The 20742-nt window shown below is 46.2% G+C and overlaps 2 protein-coding genes across 10 annotated transcripts in view; one reads left to right on the top strand and one right to left on the bottom strand.

Annotated features, from left to right (window-relative positions):
- The window catches only part of Gid4 (GID complex subunit 4), a 26078-nt gene extending 21234 nt beyond the window's left edge, over positions 1–4844 (bottom strand). Inside the window, exon 1 of one of the 2 annotated variants that reach the window (NM_001398917.1) lies at positions 4575–4844. In NM_001398917.1, the coding sequence (NP_001385846.1) occupies positions 4575–4763 (189 nt within the window). In that variant the 5' untranslated portion in view covers positions 4764–4844. Of the gene's footprint in view, positions 1–4261; positions 4528–4574 lie in introns of those variants that run through there. The other variant, XM_063269843.1, reaches the window with a different exon arrangement.
- On the top strand, positions 4617–20742 carry Atpaf2 (ATP synthase mitochondrial F1 complex assembly factor 2). Of its 8 annotated transcripts, none has more exons than XM_039085956.2 (8): positions 4617–4749; positions 10593–10772; positions 12975–13019; positions 15075–15172; positions 16600–16680; positions 17256–17368; positions 17757–17872; positions 20174–20671. In XM_039085956.2, the coding sequence occupies exons 2-8, from the start codon at positions 10680–10682 to the stop codon at positions 20309–20311; spliced, it is 684 nt and encodes a 227-aa protein (XP_038941884.1). In that variant the 5' UTR covers positions 4617–4749; positions 10593–10679; the 3' UTR covers positions 20312–20671. The 8 variants fall into 8 exon arrangements, 7 of the variants coding, with proteins under 7 accessions (XP_038941884.1, XP_038941889.1, NP_001100476.1 ...); XM_039085961.2 differs by lacking the exon at positions 10593–10772 and adding an exon at positions 13187–13332 and having other exon boundaries at positions 4665–4749; NM_001107006.1 differs by lacking the exons at positions 4617–4749; positions 10593–10772 and adding exons at positions 5392–5685; positions 13187–13332 and having other exon boundaries at positions 20174–20742.

The following is a 20742-nucleotide window of genomic DNA, read 5'->3' as shown; positions in this document are numbered from 1 at the left end:
AGTATGTGCTCTTAACTGCTGAACCATCTCTCTAGCCCCACCTATCAGGTTTCCATCTCTAACACAAATCAAATATTAAGGTAGTCCTTAAGAACTGTAATGAACCCATTTAGCCAGATGATGTCAGCACCAAAGCAATGAGCTTCCAATGAAGCCAAAAGGCTGTCCGTCATATCTTGGGGCTGGCATCAGAGGTAATCCATGCGAAACCTGCCAAAGTATTTCAGCACCTTCACTTGCTGGTCTTAGCACTGGAACCAGGTAACACAGCTGGTTCACTCATGTGGTTCAGCAAAAAAAAAAAAAAAAAAAGTTTTTATTAAAAGCCACTCTGAGCCTGAAGCCTTAAATTTCACTTTTGTGGTTCTTATAGAACTCAATACAGTTAGTGGTTTTCAGAGCTAAAGGCTATCAAATGGAAGAAATACTTGTTAGTAAGATTAAACACTGAAGTGTACATTGCTTCACATTTGTATGCTGAACAACCAGAATTTCTATTTGGCCTCCATTCAACCACATCTTTCCCATTCTGCCCAAATTGACCTTGATGATGATGGATGAACTAAAATCACCCTACATGCACACAGCTCTCACCAATGAAGGGGCCAGCATCTCAATGTGAAAGGTAACAAGGCAAATGTTTAGCAAGGAGGCCTCTCAGCACAGCTGTGTCTAACAGCTGCTTCTTTTTTTTTCTTTCTTTTTTTTTTTTTTTTAGAGCTGGGGACCGAACCCAGGGCCTTGCGCTCTACCACTGAGCTAAATCCCCACCCCCACAGCTGCTCTTTTAAAATATTCCTTAGACAGGTTCCTGGGCTTCACACTACTGGTGACTTATGGGATGGCACAGAGGGAAATAGTCATAGAGCAGGGGAAGAGATCTTCTTGGAACCTTACATATATTTTCAGTAATTGTTATACTAGAATTTCAAAACAAAAGATGTTCTGTGGGTTGCAACTCCCAAAGGGGTCATGAATCAGGTGTCCTGAATATTAGGTATTTACAACTCATAACAGTAGCAAGATTACAGTTATGAAGTAGCACCAAAATAATTTTATGGTTGAGGGGGTCACCAAATATGAGGAATTGTATTAAAGGGTCACAGCATCAGAAAGGTTGAGAACCAGTATTGTAGGGGTTGTTGAGATGACTCAGTTGTTAAAGTTCTTGTTATGAAAATATGAGAATCTGGACTTCTTGTATACAAAAGAGCCAGGTGAGGTGGGGCACACCTGTAATCCCAGTGCTGGGGAGGCTGAGGCAGGTCAATCCCTGGAATTCCCTGGCAATTAGTCTAGCCAGTCAGTGAGTTCAGGATCAGTGAGGGCCCGTCTCAAAATATAAGGTGGAAGCAATAGAGAAAGGCACCTAAAACCACTGATAGTTTGCTAAAGTATTAAACCTGGAGATACTATAAACTCCAGCAATTCTATCTCTGGGTTATCTATACTTACTCCAGTGAAACAAAAATGTGCACATAAAAACTTGTGTACAGCTAGGCTGGTGGTATATACACCTACAGTCCTAGTACTTGGGTCACTTGGAGTTAGGGGTTCAAAGCTAACCTAGGCAATATACAGAGATGCACACCTCAAAAACAAAAATCTGTAGGTGAATGTTCACAATAGCATTAGTGAAAATAGCCCCAAGGCAGAAAAAAACCTAAAAGCCCATCAGCTGATCAATGGCTAAACAAAATGTAGGCAACGTTTACAATGAGCAACAAGGGAAAGTAATGAAGCACTGATGCGGGCTGGGACATGGATGGGCCCTGATTATAGGTTATGTAGAGAAGCGGGTCATGGAAGAAAAGTGTGTGACCCCGTTTATACAACATGTGCAGAACAGGTAAAAGGTGAATCTAGGTATTTTGTTTGTTTTTGAGAAAGGGTCTCATTCTATAGCCCAGATTCTGGCCTCAGGTTCTGAATTTTGGAATTATAAGTGAATACTACCACACCTGGTCTCAGAATAGGTAAATCTACAGAAAAAAATTAACCTATGATTGGTAGGTGATGGCTAAGATGTACAAAGGTTTCTTTTGGGGGGGCAATAAAAACGTTTTAAAATCAGGTGATAGTTGTACAACTTTGGGAATATCCTAAAAACCATTAAGGGTAGACCTCGAATAGGCAAACAGTATAATGTGTGGAGTATATCATAACAAAAGTACTTAAGTAGAACGAGCAGGTGTACTTTCATTGGTTTGATTTCAGAGTCCATGCCTTTAACTGCCACATTATTCTGCTTCCTAAAAATAGTTTGGGCTAGAGAGATAGCTCAGTGGTTATCCCAGTGACCACGTGGGGGCTCACACCCATCTGTAATGGGATCTGATGCCCTCTTCTGGTGTGTCTGAAGACAGCTACAGTGTACTTATATATAATAAATAAATAAATCTTAAATAAAAATAGTTCAAGCCAAACAAACAAGAAAAGAAGGAAAAAAGTTGAATTATGAAAGACAGAACTATTCTCAGAGGGCTGAGTCTAGAAAAGACCAGTTAACATAACAGTTCCTGTGCCCCCACCTGGTCACAATAACAAGTTCACAGGCCTAGATGCAGGGGAGCCATCCGTGGCATGACTACCAACCATTCCCACCTCTAGGCATTCCATATAGGATATGGGCTACCTGACACCTTTCAACCACCTCTCTCACTCAACCACCTTTCCCATTGATCACAAGACCCCTGACAAGGTAGGGAACAACAGATAAATGATAGGAACAGACTTCCCTTTGATACCTAGTTGCTCTGGCAGTGATTTCCCTATTATATCAGAAATCAGCAAATGGGCGGAAATTCAGGGCCATTCCAAACATGATCCATGCAGGAATCTCACTTCCAGAATTTTATGATTAGTTGAATGAATTAAAAACAAAAAGCCTAACTTTTTCATACTATAGTATCAAATCTTAAAAAGGACAAAATGACTACCACAGCAGGTAACAAGACTTGAAATAGCTTGGCCACAACTTTCCAACTACAATAAATACAATAAATAAGTTCATGCAGAACTTCATGGGAAAAAAATTACATTTAATAAGAGTATGGTTTCCCCAGTCAAGAAGCTGAGAACTATCCCCACAAATAGTAAGAAAGAAAAGGCTGATGAGTGTGCTGCAGTTAGAAAGGAGACACAACTCTCCTGTCTGTGGAGTGGGAGAGCTATTTGTTCAAAAGAATCCAAGATGGGAAATTAGAACAAAGGGCGGTGGAGGGTATACAAGTACACTGCTATACACCTCCTTGGGGCCCTGGGGCTGCACGCCCCTCTAAGCCTCTGGTGGGGCTTTCAAGGAACAAGATTTGGGGAAGAACCCAGGAGCTGGCATTAGGAAAATGCACACAAGGTGAGACAAGGGAGAGGTCTTCAGGCAGTACCTAGAAAGAACAGTATTGTGCAGAGGGGAGATGAAAGAGAACTATCTCCTTCCACCAATCTCTCTTCAGTTGGGAAAAGCTTCAAGGGAGAGAGCAAGAAGTGGAGTTCTGGAAAAGAAAGGCCCAGAGCAGATGAAGCTGAAGTTTCAAAGTTGTTCCGGGCCTGGCAGCCACTAGCCAGTACTCAGATATCCAGGTCAAATAGGGGGAGGTAAGTGGACACAAAACAAAACTGGGTTAGACTTCCCAGTACTTGGGCATCTGAGGCTGGGAGGAAACTCTGGAGCTATGTAGATAAAAATCAGCAACACTACAGGCAGCAATGGCAACCAGCTAGACCAAGGTGTGAGGTCTGGGGAGAGGCCGCGGGGAAGGGGGGGGGGCGACGACACACACGACTGTCAGGGATAGAAAGTAGCTATAGCGCAAGGTAGGGTAAGAAGCCTGGGGCAGGAAGCACAGTGTAGCAGCAGATGTCTATGAACTGACTGACGCCGAGTTTTGGTACTGGAAGGCCTCAGGAGACAAGGTCTTAACACTAAGTGGTGCAACTGGAGATATCTGGGTGTGAGTACCTGGTCTTTGGGGAGCCTTAACCTTTGTGGGTTGTTTCGGCCAATGGAGGGAGGTTGCCCACCTCGCCCCGGTCGCCCCGAGAGCAGCGGGCTGACTGAGTTCTCCAAACTCAAAGGAGCAAGGTCCCTGGCACTTTGGATGGAGTTAGGGTCAGAGGAAAAGCTTCATTCTGGGAGAATGTGACACTGGCCGCTACTGAGTTTGGGGCAGCCAATGAAGAGTTTTTCAGGATCCGACAGGGATTGGTGGGAGGGCTGGCTGGTGTAGGGAGGACAGGACAGGACTTGGGAAGAACCGACCCAGGCTAAAGGACGGCTAGTCATGGGGGTGCTTCCGGATCCCAAGCGGGAGAGTCAAAGGCTCCAAGTGTGGGACAGTCTTCGGGGTCTGTCGGAGGCTGGCCGCTACAGGCTCTGAGTCTAGGGGTGGGTTAGGGGTAGGGTTCGAGAGTGTGACATCAGCTGGGCAGGTCCCGGTGGGAGGCGCCGGGTGCAGGAGGCCCCGGCAGTGAGGGCCTGGTCCGCGGCTGAGGGCTCGAGGAGCCCAGGGCAGGCCCGGCCCGTGAGCGCCGCGAGGAGGCCCTCGGGCCGGGCCTTGCCGCCTGGCGCTCACCTGCAGCACCACCTCTACGTCGTACGAGTTCCCCTTGCTCTTCTGGTGGCCACGGAACTTGGAGCCGCTGTAGAGCAAGCTGGTGGCCACGCCGGGCTGCTGGGTGTTGATGGGCGGCGGCGGGATGAGTGAAGCCGCGGATGTGGCTGAGGCACCCGCCGGCGGGGGACACTCGGTGCGGACCGGCATCGCGGGGTCCCCCGGAGCCAGGGCTGGGGGAGGGGGAAGGAACCGCCGCCGCCGCGCGGGAGCCGAAGCTGCGGGGAGGGCGGACCCGGGCGCGCACGCGCGGGGGAGGGGCTGGGGAACCACCCGCCCGCTGCCGGCTGACCGAGCGCTCGTGTCGCCACCTGGACCCCGAGACCTGCAAGCAGGGCCTCCCAGTCCTGAGCTGGGCTCCCCTTCCCACTTGCCCTCGCGGGCTCACACATACACACACACACACGCACACATGCACACACACACGCGCACACACTCACTCATACACACACGCGCGCACACACACATACACACACACACACACACACTCGCGCACACACTCACACACATACACACACACACACACACACACAAACACACACACACTCTACTGCTTCCAATTGGCGCGGACCCGCCGGAGAGGCGGGAGCAAGCTCACGCGGCGCTTCCGCCCATTGGCAGACAGAGAAAGCACGTGGTGCGGTGCGCGAATGGCCCTCTGGGACTTGTAGTTTTCTTCCCGTAGCGCGGCATGGAGGGGGCGGGGCGAGCACGCTTGTGATGCTGATTGACGGGGGCGGGGGCGGTACGCAGGGGGCGCGTGGCTGTGACGGCGTGCCGTAGGTGTCATGACGAAGATGGCGGCGTGCTGAGGAGGCTGAGGGCTTTGAACCCTTGGTGAGAGGTTTCCGTACGGAACCAGCGAGGCGTTTGGGGGACTCTCTTCGCTCTATTCCTGTACTGTTTTCACGTATGGGTCCACCCAAACCCTTGGGCATGATGTGGCGAATCTACCCCCGGCTGAGGGACCGGTGGCGCGGTCTCTTGGACCGGCCTCTCGGTGACCCCACCGTTTCATTGTGGCCGGGGCCAGCTCTGAGGCCTCCAGCCCGGGCCTACGTCCCGCCAACAGGTGAGGCCCGGACTTCTGTTACTTTTTGTTCAGGAGCCAAGTCGGGCTCACCTGGCGGAAGGTTTCCGACGTGCAGTGCGGGGTGACTGAGGCAGGGTTCAGGCCCATGAGAATATTCAGAGTAATAGAACTCTGTTTCAGTTTGAAAAATGACATCCAAACCAGTGCGGGAGTGACTTTAGGGGACACAGCGTTTCCAGGGTAGGAGATATTTGGCTGAGGCTTCTCTCAGTTTCCTTTCTTTTTCTTCGCCTTTTGCTTGTTTCATTTTTCAAGACAGGGTTTCTCAGTGTAGCCCTGGTTGCCCTGGAACTCACTCTATAGATCAGGCTGGCCTCGAACTCTGAGATCCTCCTACCTCTAGTTCCGGAGTACTGGAATTACAGGCGTGCACCTGGTTCAATTTTTTCCTTTTAAAGGGAAACAGGAGTTCGTTGATTTCAGAAAGGAAAATCTAGGCTTTCAATCAGGACTTCCAAGGTCACAGAGCAGACTGGTTGAAGTTGTGGAGGCAAAGATTAGCTTGACTGCTTTTTGTCTCCAGGACCCAGCCAACACAAGACTTGGCACAGAGCAGGCTGGCTTTAAGTCTAACACCCTCACACACTTCCTTAAGGGTTTGCAGGCCCTCTGTCCTAGTGCAGTGCCACGACCTCTGCATTCTCTGCAGCCTTCTCTATAGTGACGCTTTATACCAGGCTTCTTTGACCTACTAAGGACTGTAATCCTGAAAGAAGGTTATCTCATTGCTTCTGGAGTGAGATTTTACCAGTGAGGTTCACTTTGGTGAATGAAAAGTAATGATGGCCTCCCTCCCTTCGTTGGGTTACATGTTTTGTGTTGAGGGCACGTGGTCTCACCTGAATGGTACGCAACATCAGATGCAGGACTCATTATGCTCACTAAACAATAGTTTGCAATACACTGATGTGGGAAGTACGAAGGACTTGAGAGATCACAAGGATGAGTGTGTACAGGGTGATTGAAAGGGCATTCAAACTGGGGCTTGATAGATGAGTAAGAGGTTGCTGGGGGGGTTGGGGATTTAGCTCAGTGGTAGAGCACTTGCCTAGCAAGCGCAAGGCCCTGGGTTCGGTCCCCAGCTCCGAAAAAAAAGAAAAGGAAAAAAAAAAAAAAGAGTTTGCTGGGGGAGGAAAAGGGTGTAGCATGTCCAGAGGTGATGACTGGGTGTTAGAGATCTTGCTGCAACACTGCCCTCATTAGGCAACAATTCCATAGGCAGTTTGGCATTGGCAGAAGAGTACAAACCTTGGGTCTCTTGTTGGCTAAACTTCTGAGGTACTGTGGTCTTGGGCAGGTATGATGTTGTTTTCTTTGGTGATCTGAAGCATGAGATTGCTTTTAAGGATTCTTTAGGCTGTAAATTCCATAATTTTTTGTTTTACTTAGTATGTATATGTATATATGCCCTTGGCATGTGCATGGAGGTCAGAGGACAACTAGCAGGGGTTGGCTGTGGCTTTCAGGGATTGAACTGTGGATATTGGGTTTTGTGGTCAGTGTCTTTACATGGTGAGCCATTTCCATGGTCTATAACCCATAATCTTATATAAGTGGAAGAAGAGTGGATGCAGCAGGGAGCTGATTTTTACTTATCAGGACATAAACGAAGGCCTAAAAATGGGCTAGGAAGAAGCTTAGTGGTGTCACACACATGTATCAGCTGCTTGGGAGTCTGAGATAGGATCACTTGGGGTCATGGGGGAGGGGGAGGAGAACAGGGCTTGACTTCCACATATCTCATTGTGCCTCACTCATACATTCCTATTTTCTTTCACATTTGACTACCTACTATGTGCTAGATAACGCTAAGAGCCAACTGGTAAGTCTGTATACAAAAGAAAAGATGGCAGATCAAGCACTTCCATGTTGGAAAACAAAAAGTGTCTACTCGTTTAAATTAACCCTTTGCCTATTTAGTGACCTCCCGAATGTCTTTGTTTATGCCTTGCCTCCCTAGGATATGTTCTGCTCTCCAAGTCCTCACCAGGTGTGAGATGTTTCTGTGTATCTCTGAAGCATATAAATTATTAAGTCCTTCTTGATGAAGACTCTAGTTGTCAAGGTCTCTGAGGGACAGCCACACCATGGAAGGTTGTGTGGAGAGGAGGGACATTCGAAGGGCTCACTGCAGCATTACAGGAGGAGGTAGTGTGGTGCAGAGACCTTTGTGAGGCTGTGGCCACCCTCCTGTTTTCTGCCCAGAGGGAGATGTAGTTTGGAGAAGCAGCATTTGGGGCAAATTCCCAAAGAAATAAAAGCTTGAAGTCCTGTACAAATTGCCCCTCTGTCCAAGGCAGCTTCTCCAAGTTTCTGCCACTTTAGAGGCATTGCCTGCTTTGCCATCCTCATAGGCGTGTCAGGGACCAGACTTCTACCTGCTTTTGAAATAAAGTTTTATTGGAACACAGCCACATACTCATACATATTGTCTGATTTTGTTATATTGGCCAGAACAACCTAGAGTATTGACCTCTGCTCCAGATGAAAAGCAGTTGGGAAAATAGTGCACTGATGTATTTGGCTGCAAGATTTTATTACATTTGTTTGTGTCCATATGTATTTTGGCATACATGTGCTACTGTGTACATGTGGAGATCAGAGAACAGCTTCTGAGAGTGCTGCTCTCTACCTTTACATGGGTTTGGAGATTAAACTTGGGGTCAGACTTGCACATATGCACCTTTAACCACTGAGCCATCTCTCTGGCCCTGGCAGAATTTTAAACACCTTTATTAAGATCTAGTTGACTTGAGGGGCTGGAGAGATGGCCCAGGGATTAAGAACATGTGTTGCTTTTGCAGAGGAATGAGTTCAGTTCCCAGGACCCACATAGTAACTCACAGCCATTTGTAACTCCAGTTCCAGGGGATCAAATACCCTCTTCTGACCTCTGTGGGTACTAAGTACATACACAGCACACATACATACAGTTGGGCAAAGCACTCACAGATGAGATAAAATTTTAAAAATCTAATACATAAAATTCACTTAGTATACAGTACATTTCTTAGTGTATATTCAGTAATTTGAATGACCATCACAATCAGTTTAAGAACATTTTTATCAAGGTAAAAGGCAGTCAGTAGGGAGTAGAGTGCTGGCTCAGTGCTTAAGAGCACTGCTCTTCCCAAGGACCTGAGTTCGGTTCCCAGCACCTACATGCAGCTCACAACCATCCATAACTTAAATCCCAGGGGATCAAATGCCTTCTGGCCTTGGGCACAAGTTGTGCACATTGTGCACATACGCGCAGGCAAAATACCTAAAATTTAAAAAAAGGCAGCAAGTACCCTTTAGTACCATCTACCTGCCTAGCCATCTCCCCAGCCCTGGGCAACCACTACTTCATTTAAAGATTTCCCTATTTTAGACATTGCATACAAATAGAGTGTGGAGCTTGGGCCTAGCCTTTCCACTTAGTAACCGAGTATGATGTTCTTAAGGTCTGTTTATGTTGTATCATACATATATCCATATCCCAGTCTCTTTATTGCTAAATAACATGTTGTAGAAATACACATTTTATTTGTACATTTATGGACATGTGAGTTGTTTCTACTCTTTGGTTATTATTAAATAATGCTGATATAGGTATTTGTATACAAGTTTTTGCATGGGTTTGGTTTTACTTTTCCTGGCTATGTTTTCTAAGCTTAAAATTGGTGGATCAAATGGAAATTAACTCCGTAAGAAATAGTAAGTTGTTTTTTTTTTTGTTTTGCTTTGTTTTGTTTGGTGGAGAGGGGTGTCAAGAGAGAGTTTAGCCATAGCTGTCTTGGAACTAGCTTTGTAGACCAGGCTGACCTCACACTACAGAGATCCATCTGCCTCTGCCTCTCAACTGTTGAGATTAAATACCTCTGTCCCCACCTCCTAGTCCATAGGGTTTGTTTGTTTTTTGTTTTTTTTAAGGTGATGCATTGTTTTAAATTTCTAGTAGTAGTACATGGGGTCTCAAATTTCTTTATATCCTTACTAAAACTTTAATTGTTTGACTTTTTGATTATAGTCACCTCAAAAGTGACTACAGTATCTATAGGCGAGATAGTATCTCAGCGTGGATTATTATTAATAATAATTATTAATTATTGAGATGATCTTTCTGTGTAGCTCTGAATGGCTTTGATCTCTATGTAGACCAAGTTGGCCTCAAACTGTCTGCCTCTGTTTTCTGAGTGCTGGGAAATATGGCATGCACCACCATACCTGAGTTGGAGACTTTCTTTATATGTTTATATTAAAAGAATTTCGATGTCTGAAAACCACTGGTTAGAGCTGTCAGAGGATTATAAAAGGCTATTTTGAATTTAGCTTTAAGGGCCAAGACCCACCAGATGGCGCTGTTTTAAAGGATAAAGGTACTATGTGTGATTGTATGATTAGCACAGATTTTTGGTGTATTCTGGGAATTGTAGTCCTGTGCCTTTAGGTTCTTTAAAAAGGGGGGTAGGGGTGAGGGCAGCTCCTAAACTGGCTGTTAGAATAACCACACATTAGACAAGAGGGATTTAAGAAGGAAGCGACACTGAAAACCACTTGTTTCTATATATGGACTTAAGCAGTATCTCAGGAAAGAGAGACTAGAGGGTATTAATTTCTCATTCAGTACTCTTTCCTATGAACAGCTTTTCAAAGTTGTTCTCTGATAGGTTTTTTCTTATTTTCTTATGGCTACCTCTTTGTTTTTCATTGTTTGTATATGTGTGTGTGGATATATGTGCCACACATGCATGTGGAGGACAGAGAACATCTTTATGGGGTCAGTTCTCTCCTTTCAAGTTTGTGTGGGATCTGGGGATTGAATTTAGGCCATTTGACTTGCATGAAAAGTACATTTACCTGCTGAGCCATCTTGCTGACCCTCTTCTTGTTTTTTGAGACAGGGTTGCTGAATAGGCTAGGCTAAATGGCCAGCAAGCTGCAGGGATCCTCCTGTTTCCACTTCTCCAGCACTGGTGTCACAAACATGCATGACTATTCTCTGGCTTTTTACATGGGTACCAGGGATTCAACTAGATCCTCATACGTACACAGCAAGTACTTCATCAACTGAGCTTCTTCATGTAAGCCATCTAATCCTAAAAAGTATTTTCTACACATCCCTTCCCAAGCAAATCAGTTAATGAGGTTTAGTGACTGCTCCTTCTGTGGCTTACATATGAGCTCTTAACTGCATGCTTAGAGGTCTTTTTGCAACTTAAGATGAGATGAAGATTCCTCAGTCGGGATTCCCACCATCCACGTGCTCTTACTGTCACTAAAGTTACTTGGTCACTTTGCTCTCAGTAGACAGAACCTCTCTCTGGGGAGCACATCTCATCCCCAAGGCTGGTACTTGAATGTGAGGACCAGTAGGAAGACTGGTATTTGCCTTGTGTCAGAACTTCAGGCAGAAAAGCCCTGTCTAAAGCCTTTGAATATGAAGCCATTATCTCTTGCGTTCTTTTGCCTTTCTACTGTCCTGTTTTCTGCATGTCTTTATTTCCTAATCATCTTACTATCCAGACTTTTATGTTCCTATTCAGATATAGAGGTAGCCCTGGCTAGCAGAGCATGCCAGAAGAGGAGGGTTATAGGAAACTTAGCTGTCCTGGCAGCTCTGGGAGAGTCAGTCCTTCACAGTCAGTTTGTATCCAGTCTCTTTCACCCATTTCTCAAGCCTGTGTTAAGAATCGTTCTCACTGACTTCTGGCCTGGCCAGGCTTTTGTACGTTGCTCAGTCTAGGCACCAGAAAGCACAGTAGATGTAGTGTACAACTTCTGTCAGAGAGAGGAAAAGAGGCCTGTGGCCAACCCACACATAAAGTAGGGAAATTTAACAGTGGCAGAAACTTACCTATTTTGTTGTAGAATGTATGCTATAGTAGAATGTTATTATAGTTTCAAATGACATAGTCAATTGTGTCATATTACCTCAGTGGCCAGAGCTGATAATTATTAGAATTATTCTTTTGCAATTTTATACATACATATTGTCTTAGTTGGTGTTCTATTGCTGTGAGGAGACATCATGACCAAAGCAGCTCTTACAAAAGAAGGTATTTAGTGGGAAGCTTGCTTATAGTTTTAAAGGGTTAGACCATTATCATGGTAGAAAGCACAGTGGCAGGCCTGGTGCTAGAGAAGTAGCTGAGAGCTACATCTTGAGAGACAGAGACAGGGCCTGCCATAAGCTTTGAAACCTCAAAGCCCACCCCAGGATCACACCTCCTTCACCAAGGCCTCACTTCCCAACCATTCTCAACAGTGCACCAACTAGACCCACCAAGCAGGCAGATACATGAATGAGCCTTTAGTGGCCAATCTTTGATAATGTGATAATATTCTTCTCCATTATTCTTCCATTCCCTTCCCCCTATACCCCCTTTTTCCAACAAGTTCCCCTCTTCCATGCCTCTTTTGGAGGTCTGATAACTTTATAAAAAATTTAAAGTGCATGAAGACAAAGATTTTTATGTCTTATTCATTATCAGACCCTTCCCAGTTTCCTCCCCCTGCCTTGCACACATAAGTTTCTCTAAGTTCTTGTAATTCTAACAAAGATATACAAAACAGATCGCCCTTTTTTTTTTTTTTGGTTCTTTTTTTCGGAGCTGGGGACCGAACCCAGGGCCTTGCGCTTCCTAGGTAAGTGCTCTACCACTGAGCTAAATCCCCAGCCCCCCAGATCGCCCTTCTTAAAGGAAGTATTTGGAGTTCCTGTTGAATACACGAGCTAGCTGGTTAATTAGATAAATGAATTAGAGAAGATGGGAAATGTTTTTGGTAGCTTTATTTTCTGCCTGTACATCACAAATTTACATTCATGTGTACATAAGCACACATTGGCTTCCTTCCTCAGAGGCATCTGCCTGAAAGGAGCCTCTGGTTCTATTCCATTCACAAACCAACTTTCCATTCAGGTCCATTGTGCTGGCCTGGGGGCAGCGCGCGTGGGCATACTGGCTGCTAAAGCAGGTGTTGGAAGTTCTCGGGTCACAGTCTGAGGCTCCACTGGCTCTTGATCAGAGTCGTCTCCCAGCTTGGATACTAGGAGAGGCATAACCAGTGAGTCCTGGTCTTCACTTGTCCCTGGAGTGTGGTTGTTCCCTTTTCCAAGCTTTAATCAGAAGCCGTTGATTATACTGCAGACCAGGGCAGACCTTGGATGGTGATATGAAAATGAAGCCAATCAATCAGCATTAGCAATAATGATACGAGTTGGTGTTGCCTTTGGAGGTCTCTTGATTCTATTTTAAATTGTCTTTGAAAAATCTGTCTTACAGAAAGGAAGAGGTTTTATCAGAATGTCAGCATCTCACAGGGTGAAGGTAAGTATCTGAAAATCTGATGGCCTTATTGTGAATGGTTGGGGTACACTTTTTGTCTCCAGCCAGATGATGGTGGCACTTTTGTCAGCGTTGTCTTTGTGTGCACCAAATACAGATATGGTCACTCGAATCCACATTCCCTGAGAACTTTCATTTGATCTTTTAAGGTGGCTTTGAGATAAACCTGGACCACAGAAAGCTGAAAACTCCCCAAGCCAAGCTTTTTACCGTCCCCAGCGAGGCCCTGGCTATTGCGGTGGCCACTGAATGGGACTCCCAGCAGGATACCATCAAGTTCTACACCATGCACCTGGTAACAAGCTTGTAGCAAGCAAATTTTTATCATACAAATTTCCATCTGATGCTCACCAAGCCTTCCTGGCAAAAATATACAGTTCCTTCCATATTATGACAAGACTCTGGGATAGACAAGGCTCCTATCTGCCTACCTGCAGCCATACTTAAACCATCTGTCACTGAACAGGCCAAGTTCTTTCCTTGCCTGGCCTGGCCACTTGTAGTTCGCTCTACTTGGAGCACTGGGCTGAGTAGTGTGTGACTGGTTTTTCCCCTGGTCTCTGGACAGAAGTCACCATTAATGACTCCTAGTTCTCCCCCTCCATCCCCTATCCCATTTTATCTTTGTTGTTTGGTTGATTTTGGTTTTTTGAGACAGAGTCTTGTGTCTTAGGCAGGCCTCAAACTTGATTTATAGCTGCAAATGACCTTGAACTTGTGCTTTTACGGCCTGAGTACTGAGATGACTCATGTGTCTCCATGTCCTGTTTATGCAGTGCTGAGGGTTGAGCCCAGGGTTTATGAATGCTAGGCAAACCCTCCATGTCTTAGCCACATCTCTCATCTTTATTTTATTTTTATTTTTATTTTTATCATTATCATTATTATTATTATTTTGAAACAGTTTGTTTTGTTTATATAGTTCTGGCTGTTTAGGAATTTGCTCGGTAGAACAGTCTGACCTTGAACTCACAGAAGTCTGCCTGCCTCTGCCTCCTAAGTACTGGGACCAAAGGTGTGTGCAGCCTCACCTGAGTGCAGCCTTTATTTCTCATTACAGATAATCATGTGCTGCATCACCACTGTAGCAGTCTGTTTCTATTTACATGTTTATTACCTGTGTCTTTCATAGCTTGGTTAGTGACAGAAGAGTAGTGGCCATGTCTTTTTCCTCAGTAGTTCCAGTTGCAAGTATACCTGAATCTCACTGAACATTGGTGGGGTACGGGACCCAGGCACCAGATGGGTGAGGAAAGGAGGATGAAGCCCTCCTCAGCCTTACAGAATGGTCACCCTTCCTTAGCCCCATGGTCCCCGCTGTACTGCCCACCTTATTGTGCCATGGGTGGTCAGATGATAACAGTGCATGCAGCCCTCATGTGGTTCTAAGGAAGGCACCAGCTAGTACTGGGGCTAGGTGTTCTCGTCATACTCACTGCAGACCCAGATGGGCCTAACAGCATAGTCTATTTCTTGACTATCTAGTGTAATCAGGGTGACAAGGCCACAAACTGAGGCCTAGAGCAGCCTTAGGAACCTCTTATTGATGAGGTAACACTAAGGAAATATCTTGATCCCAGTTCAATCTGCTGACTTGTTTTCTGAAGTGTCCAACAAGCTGGTAAAGCTCTCAGTTATTTTGAGTTTCATGCCTTTATTGTATTTGAGTATGTATTTTACCTCTATGGGCCTCAATTTTCACATTTCTGTAAAAGGTAGAATAGTAGCATCTGCCCCAAAGCATTGTTATGCAGGTTAACCTGATAGTCGTGAATATGAAAATACATAAAGCCCTGAAACTTTGAGAAAGTTCCCTACTCTAAGAAAGACCACTGTGAGAGTCTAGTGAACCCCATGAGCACAGTAGAGTTTGAAGACGGAGCCTGGTTTTCAGATCCCCCAGCAGATAAGCTGCTGCTGTGGCTGTGATGATAGCGGTAATGCATGGCTCTGTTGTGCTGTCAGATGTGTCAGATCCAGTGTATGCACACCTGAACCCCACAGGTGAGTGACAGCATTTTCTACCTTTCTATCAAGACCACATTGTGCAATACATCCTTGGACAACCCAACCCAGCGAAACAAAGATCAGCTGATCCGGGCAGCTGTGAAGTTTCTAGACACGGACACCATCTGGTAAGTGGCATTAGATGAACAGTCCTCTTGGGTGGTGTGAACTTCTTAGTCTATTTTGTTTCATTTGTCCAAAGCATATCGGTGGGGAGAAAGCAAGGCCTTTGTCATTATTTTGCAAGAGGGCAAGAAGGTAGCCCACTTGATATGACTGAACCACAGGAGGAAGACTTCTCAGTCTGTTCTAGCACAGGGTACCCCTTGGACTGAGCTGAGTTGCCATAGAGACGTATGCCATTTCCACAGGCTCCAGAACTATAGGACCCATTGGCCAACCCCCAGCAGCACATCTGGCCCTTAATGTGTTCATGTATTAGCATCCCTGTCATTACAGGTGGCAGTAGTCAGGGGCTGGTCTCTCCCAATTCTGAATTCTCCCCTGTGTCTATTTGCTTGTTGGAGAGTGATATTAAAGGAACATCTGAATGATTGTGCAGCACTGGGCCTGTTGGCCCTTTACTCAGGGGCTTTGAGTCACCCCAGGGATTCCTTGGGATGCTAGCATAGGTACTCTGGAAGGGAGGGAGTAGGAAAGCCTACTCTGTTTTTGTTAGGGACAGTGGCTTGCAGGGAATAGAGTTCATTCAGCTTCCCTTTGATAAAGAGGGCTTCTTGAAAACTATACTGGATTCTAACAAGTAAACAAAGGCACTTGGGACCAAGTTCTATCTGCCTCTACCCTTCAGGTCCAGGATTGGGTAGGGAGGAAAGGCTTCCTACTCAGCTCTTAGCAGCCCAGCTTTTCTGCATACCTTCTGCTTACAGGAAACTAGCTTTCTGTGGTGCCCTAGGGTTTCCATCCATGAGACTGTGCAGCTTAGCTCCTATCAACTGACCTTCTGTGTCTGTATCAAAATGACTTGTACCACCTGGTTCTGTGGTGATCCCTTTGGGCAAAAGGAGCCACAACAGGAGGTGGCTAGGCTCCTGAAGTGTCGGCAGGCATTTGGTCCTTGGCCAGGAGGAGGTTTCACTGAGCGTCTAGCCCAGCACTGTGTCCAGTGGGTATGGGTCCCACTTTTATTGCAGATCTGCTTTTGAGTTCACTAACATGGCTGCTAATGGACCTGTCAAGTATTTGGGAACTGGAAGATAACCAATCACAACTCAAGCTACACTAAAATTCCCTGGAGGGTGTATGGAAACATGGCCAGAACCCCAGAGGTTCTGCTTGTCATCAGTGTGGGATTTATCTGAGAAAGTGTCCTGGTAATGAGCATCTGAAGTGAGGCTAGAGCTGATGCTGCTGGCCCACGTGGTTCCTTCACCCCTTGGCTGTACTCGGAGCACATGGCTTTATGGGACAAGACTTAGGATGCTGGGTTGTTGGTGGAAAATTTTTGCTTATGCCCTTTGCATTTTCCTTTTCTGTCCCTCAATGAAGGAATTATACTTTTTTATTAATGAAGGTGGTTTTTACAATGAATTAGCTACAGGGTGGAAGAACCAGAGACATTAGTGGAACTTCAAAAGAACGAATGGGATCCCATCATAGAGTGGGCTGAGAAAAGGTAAGATGTGCAGCCCCACATGGACATTGAATAGGCCTGGTATTGGTTTGGGTGCTGGGGTCAGAGGCACACAGTACACCTGAAATCTCAGGCTGGCTTCCTGAGCCAGAGCCCTCCTGAGCTTGAGCTCCCTCAGGTATGGAGAGGAGGGGTTACCTTGGAAAACATATTCCTCAAAGTCATTTAGGTCACTGTGCCCTGAATAACTGCTACTGGGCTCCAGCCCTTGTTACACATTTCTTGAGTCCTCACAATGACCCAGACATCCTGAGGGGCTATTTTTATTTATTTGTTTGTTTTGGTTCTTTGAATAGGGTCTCATGTAATCCAGGCTAGACTCAAACCCACTGTGTAGGCACCACTGGCTTTCTGCCTGTGATATCCTGCCTCAGCCTTCTGAGCTCTGTGATCACAGGTGTGATCACAGGCGTGCACCTCCATGCTCTGCTGTCCTGAGGAAAGCATGTATGCCATAATGTTTGGTTTGGCTTGGTTTGGTTTTTTGCTCTTAGTTAAAAGTTAGACTGCTCTTGAAAGACAGTGTGCCGAAGACATGCTCATGCCTTTCCCTTTAGGTATGGTATGGAGATCGGCTCCTCTACCAGCATAATGGGGCCCAGCATCCCTACCCAGACCCGAGAGGTGCTTACTAGCCACTTGGCCTCTTACAACATGTGGGCCCTGCAAGGTACAAGTTGGGTTTCGTGGGCCCGGAGGGTTGGGTACATAGTGATACATCCCTGTTGAGCACTCTGAACATGGAGGATGGGTGGCTCTGATGTCAGACCCTTTTACTTAGCTCTTCCTGTATCATTACTATGGACCCATATAGCCATCTTTAAACCAATCATGGAGTGAGGCCTGGGGGACACTTGAATTAACTAGGTTCAGATCATATACCTACCCAGGAAAAGGCAGAGGTGGGTTACTCCAAGGAAAGGATGTATTCTGGCATGAGAGTGTGTCAAACTCAAGTGGGTCTTAGGATGATGTCCCCTTGCCCTATTCCATGAGGGAATAGAAACTGACAGGCAGTAGGCTATAAGTATTGACTGGGCTTGTGTCCCCCTGCCCAGGGATTGAATTTGTAGTGGCCCAGCTCAAGTCCATGTTGTTGACTTTGGGCCTGATTGACTTGCGCCTGACTGTGGAACAAGCTGTGCTGCTGTCACGCCTGGAGGAAGAGTACCAGGTAAGTTCTGATATCAGTTCCTACTTTAACCCTTTCTGATTCAGACTCCCTGAGTTTTTGTACATGAGGAAAAAAAAAAATCAAACTAAGGAGCAGTGAAGGTTTAAGTGTTGCTGGGGCTAAGTGTAGGCTAGAGACCCGCCTAGTATGCTCTGGGCCCTGGATTCCATCATCAGCACCACACACACATACCCATGCATGTGAAAAGGCTTCAGAATTGTTCAGTACTCTCCTTGTCCCCCAACTCTTCAACAGCTTGATTGAGTAGGACTTGTGCTTACCCACATTTTATAGAAGAATAAACTGGAGTGCTAGGTTGCACTTCTGGAGAGTGTTACACTGTGGTTTGCTCCCATGTCTGTGTTACTAGGGCTAAGGCCGCCACTGTGAGGCTCATGGGCAGATGAAGGTATTTGGACCGCATCCATCTGCCCTGCTTTGTGTTCCTGATATCCACCCTGGCTAGCAGAGGAGCCAAGGAGCAGCTCCTGCCTGCACACACGTTGGGTTTAGGAGGCAGAAAACTAAGGGTCCGCCATGCTGCTGTTCACATTTTTGTTTTTGGCTTGTGTTTGTTTTGCTTTGTCGAGAGAGAGTCCCAGGTAGTCTAGATCAGCCTTGAGCTCATTGCTAACCATGAACTTCTGATCTTCCTGCCTCAGCCTCTCTGATGCTGGGATTATGGACACTTGTCACAATGGCTGGCCGATTTACATGTCTGTTTTATTTTTCTTTTCTGAGACAAGCCTTGCTGTATAGTCCTGACTGAAACTCACTATGTAGACTAGCCTGGCCTGGACCATATGAAGGTGCTCTTGCCTTTGCCTCCTGAGATCACAAATGTGTGCTGCTGGGCCTGGCTTTTGTTTATATTTTCATCTTACTATTTTTATTCTCTTCTCCCCCCGCCTCCTTTCTGTCTTCCTATGTGTGTTTACGTTTATGTGGTACATGTGCAGGTAAGGATACATGTGTGTGCGTTCTGGAGGTTGACATGAAGTGTCCTCCTCAATTATTCTTTACCTCAGTATTGAGGCAGAGACTCTTGGTTGAACCCAGAGTTCACCAGTGTGGCTAGTTAAGTTAGCCAGTTGCTCTGGAGAATCCCTGTCTGCCTCTGCAGAGCTAGGGTTATAGGTCAGCTGCTACGTCCACTTGGCTTTTATGTGGTTGTTGGGATCTGAACTCTGGTCTTCATCCTTGTGTAGCAAGTGCTAAGTCGTCTCCCCAGCCCATTGTTTGTGTCATTAACACTGAGAACCTAGTGCTCCTTGTGGGCCTGAGGGTGTTGCTATTACTCCAACCTCAGAAGGTTAATGTTATTAGGAGTTGGTTTCTTTGAGATTAAAAACCGTATTGGAATATTTAATGTACTGCTTGGAAAAATGCCAGGGGCAACCTGTTTCTATACAGCAGAAAAGAGCCACTCACTGATGTCAGGCCATTTCATGAGAAGGGCTGATGTCAGCTGTTAGGACTGTAGGGTTGGTACAAAACCAGGAAATCTGGCCTCTGGATTGGACTGTGCTTTTGGCTACGGGACCCAAGCCAGGTGACCCTCTGAACTTGGATTTGATCCTGAACAAAATGAGGAATGACCTGAAATGAAGGTGAAAATTATCTCAGATAATGTATTTCAGTTGTGCAAACTGAGACCAAGCAAGCAGAAATGCAGGTAGCTTGTATGACCCGAAATATTTTGTATCCCTGGTGATCTGGCCAGGGCTGCTGGATTCCTGTAGGGAGACACCAGCAGGGTGGGTTTGGAGACACTCATTTCTGCAGAGGCACAGTGGGTTTGGAGCTCCTCCCTCTTGTTATAATTCTGAGAGGGTCTACAGCTGGCTTCCTATGTGCTACACAGAATCACTGCTGTTCTGCTGCTCCTTAGGGGTCAGAACCAAGTTGCTTGTGATCTGGCTTCATTTATTTACTGCACCCCCATGGTAGTGCCTACAGCCTTGAAGGACAATGAGATATACAACTCAAAAAGGATGACAACTTTCAGGCTGCTTCCTGCTGGCTTCCTGGATCACATAGATAAGGCCCCATTAGAGGAGACCCACTGGGATTTAGCAATGGGCAGCCCCTAAGCTGAGATATGTTCCTCCCAGACTATCTAAGGCCCCAGACAGCAAAAAAGCCAGCTCCAGCTTCCTGGATCATTACCAGATGGCTCACATGGGTCTCATGTGTTTGGTAGGATCATGGCTCACCACCCTTAGACCAGCAGTGGAAATGGAATGTGATTCAGGTCACCAGGCAAAACTAACCCAGAAGCTTGTTTTTACTTCTCCTTAGATCCAGAAGTGGGGCAACATTGAATGGGCCCATGACTATGAGCTCCAGGAACTGCGGGCTCGCACTGCTGCTGGCACCCTTTTTGTCCACCTCTGCTCGGAAAGCTCTACAGTCAAACATAAGCTCCTGCAAGAGTGAGGCCTGGGGTGCACACACTGGCTGGAAGGAACTGCACAGGCACAGGCTTGCTGATGTGGGCCTTCCTTGGCTGTTGGACCTGTGTATCCAGTGATGCTCGGCTAGCCAGTACCTATTAGGCTCCCTCAGCCTATACTAAGGCTACCCAGTCTGTACCTGGGTCTTCCCTGACCTGTGTGGCTTGGCCATATATACAAGCATCCTGAGATGCCCTGGAGACATAGTGTGCCTGACTTGAGGTCAGACAGCTTCCGATGCAGATGCCCTTGGCTTGACCAGTAGTGAGGAAGGGAGACGAGTGATATATATAGAGACTTTGTCTTGACCCTGATTTTATTAAATATTTTTTCATTCTGGAAATATATCAAGCCTCATTTTCATTTGAGCCTTGGCATTTCTCCATTCTTCTTGTTTTATCTGAGCTCTGTCAC

The sequence above is a fragment of the Rattus norvegicus genome, chromosome 10, assembly GCF_036323735.1.
Source record: "Rattus norvegicus strain BN/NHsdMcwi chromosome 10, GRCr8, whole genome shotgun sequence".
Lineage (NCBI taxonomy): Eukaryota > Metazoa > Chordata > Mammalia > Rodentia > Muridae > Rattus > Rattus norvegicus.
Note: the sequence above shows the minus strand (reverse complement) of the source record. Positions and strands in the feature narration are given on the sequence as shown.

Bases quoted from the DNA above. Each gene is read 5' to 3' on its own strand.
- Atpaf2 (NM_001107006.1), top strand. From the start codon at position 5,526: ATGGGTCCACCCAAACCCTTGGGCATGATGTGGCGAATCTACCCCCGG. The intron at 5,686-12,974 runs GTGAGGCCCGGA...TCTGTCTTACAG, and splicing joins GGCCTACGTCCCGCCAACAG to AAAGGAAGAGGTTTTATCAG. The intron at 15,173-16,599 runs GTAAGTGGCATT...ACAATGAATTAG, and splicing joins CTAGACACGGACACCATCTG to CTACAGGGTGGAAGAACCAG.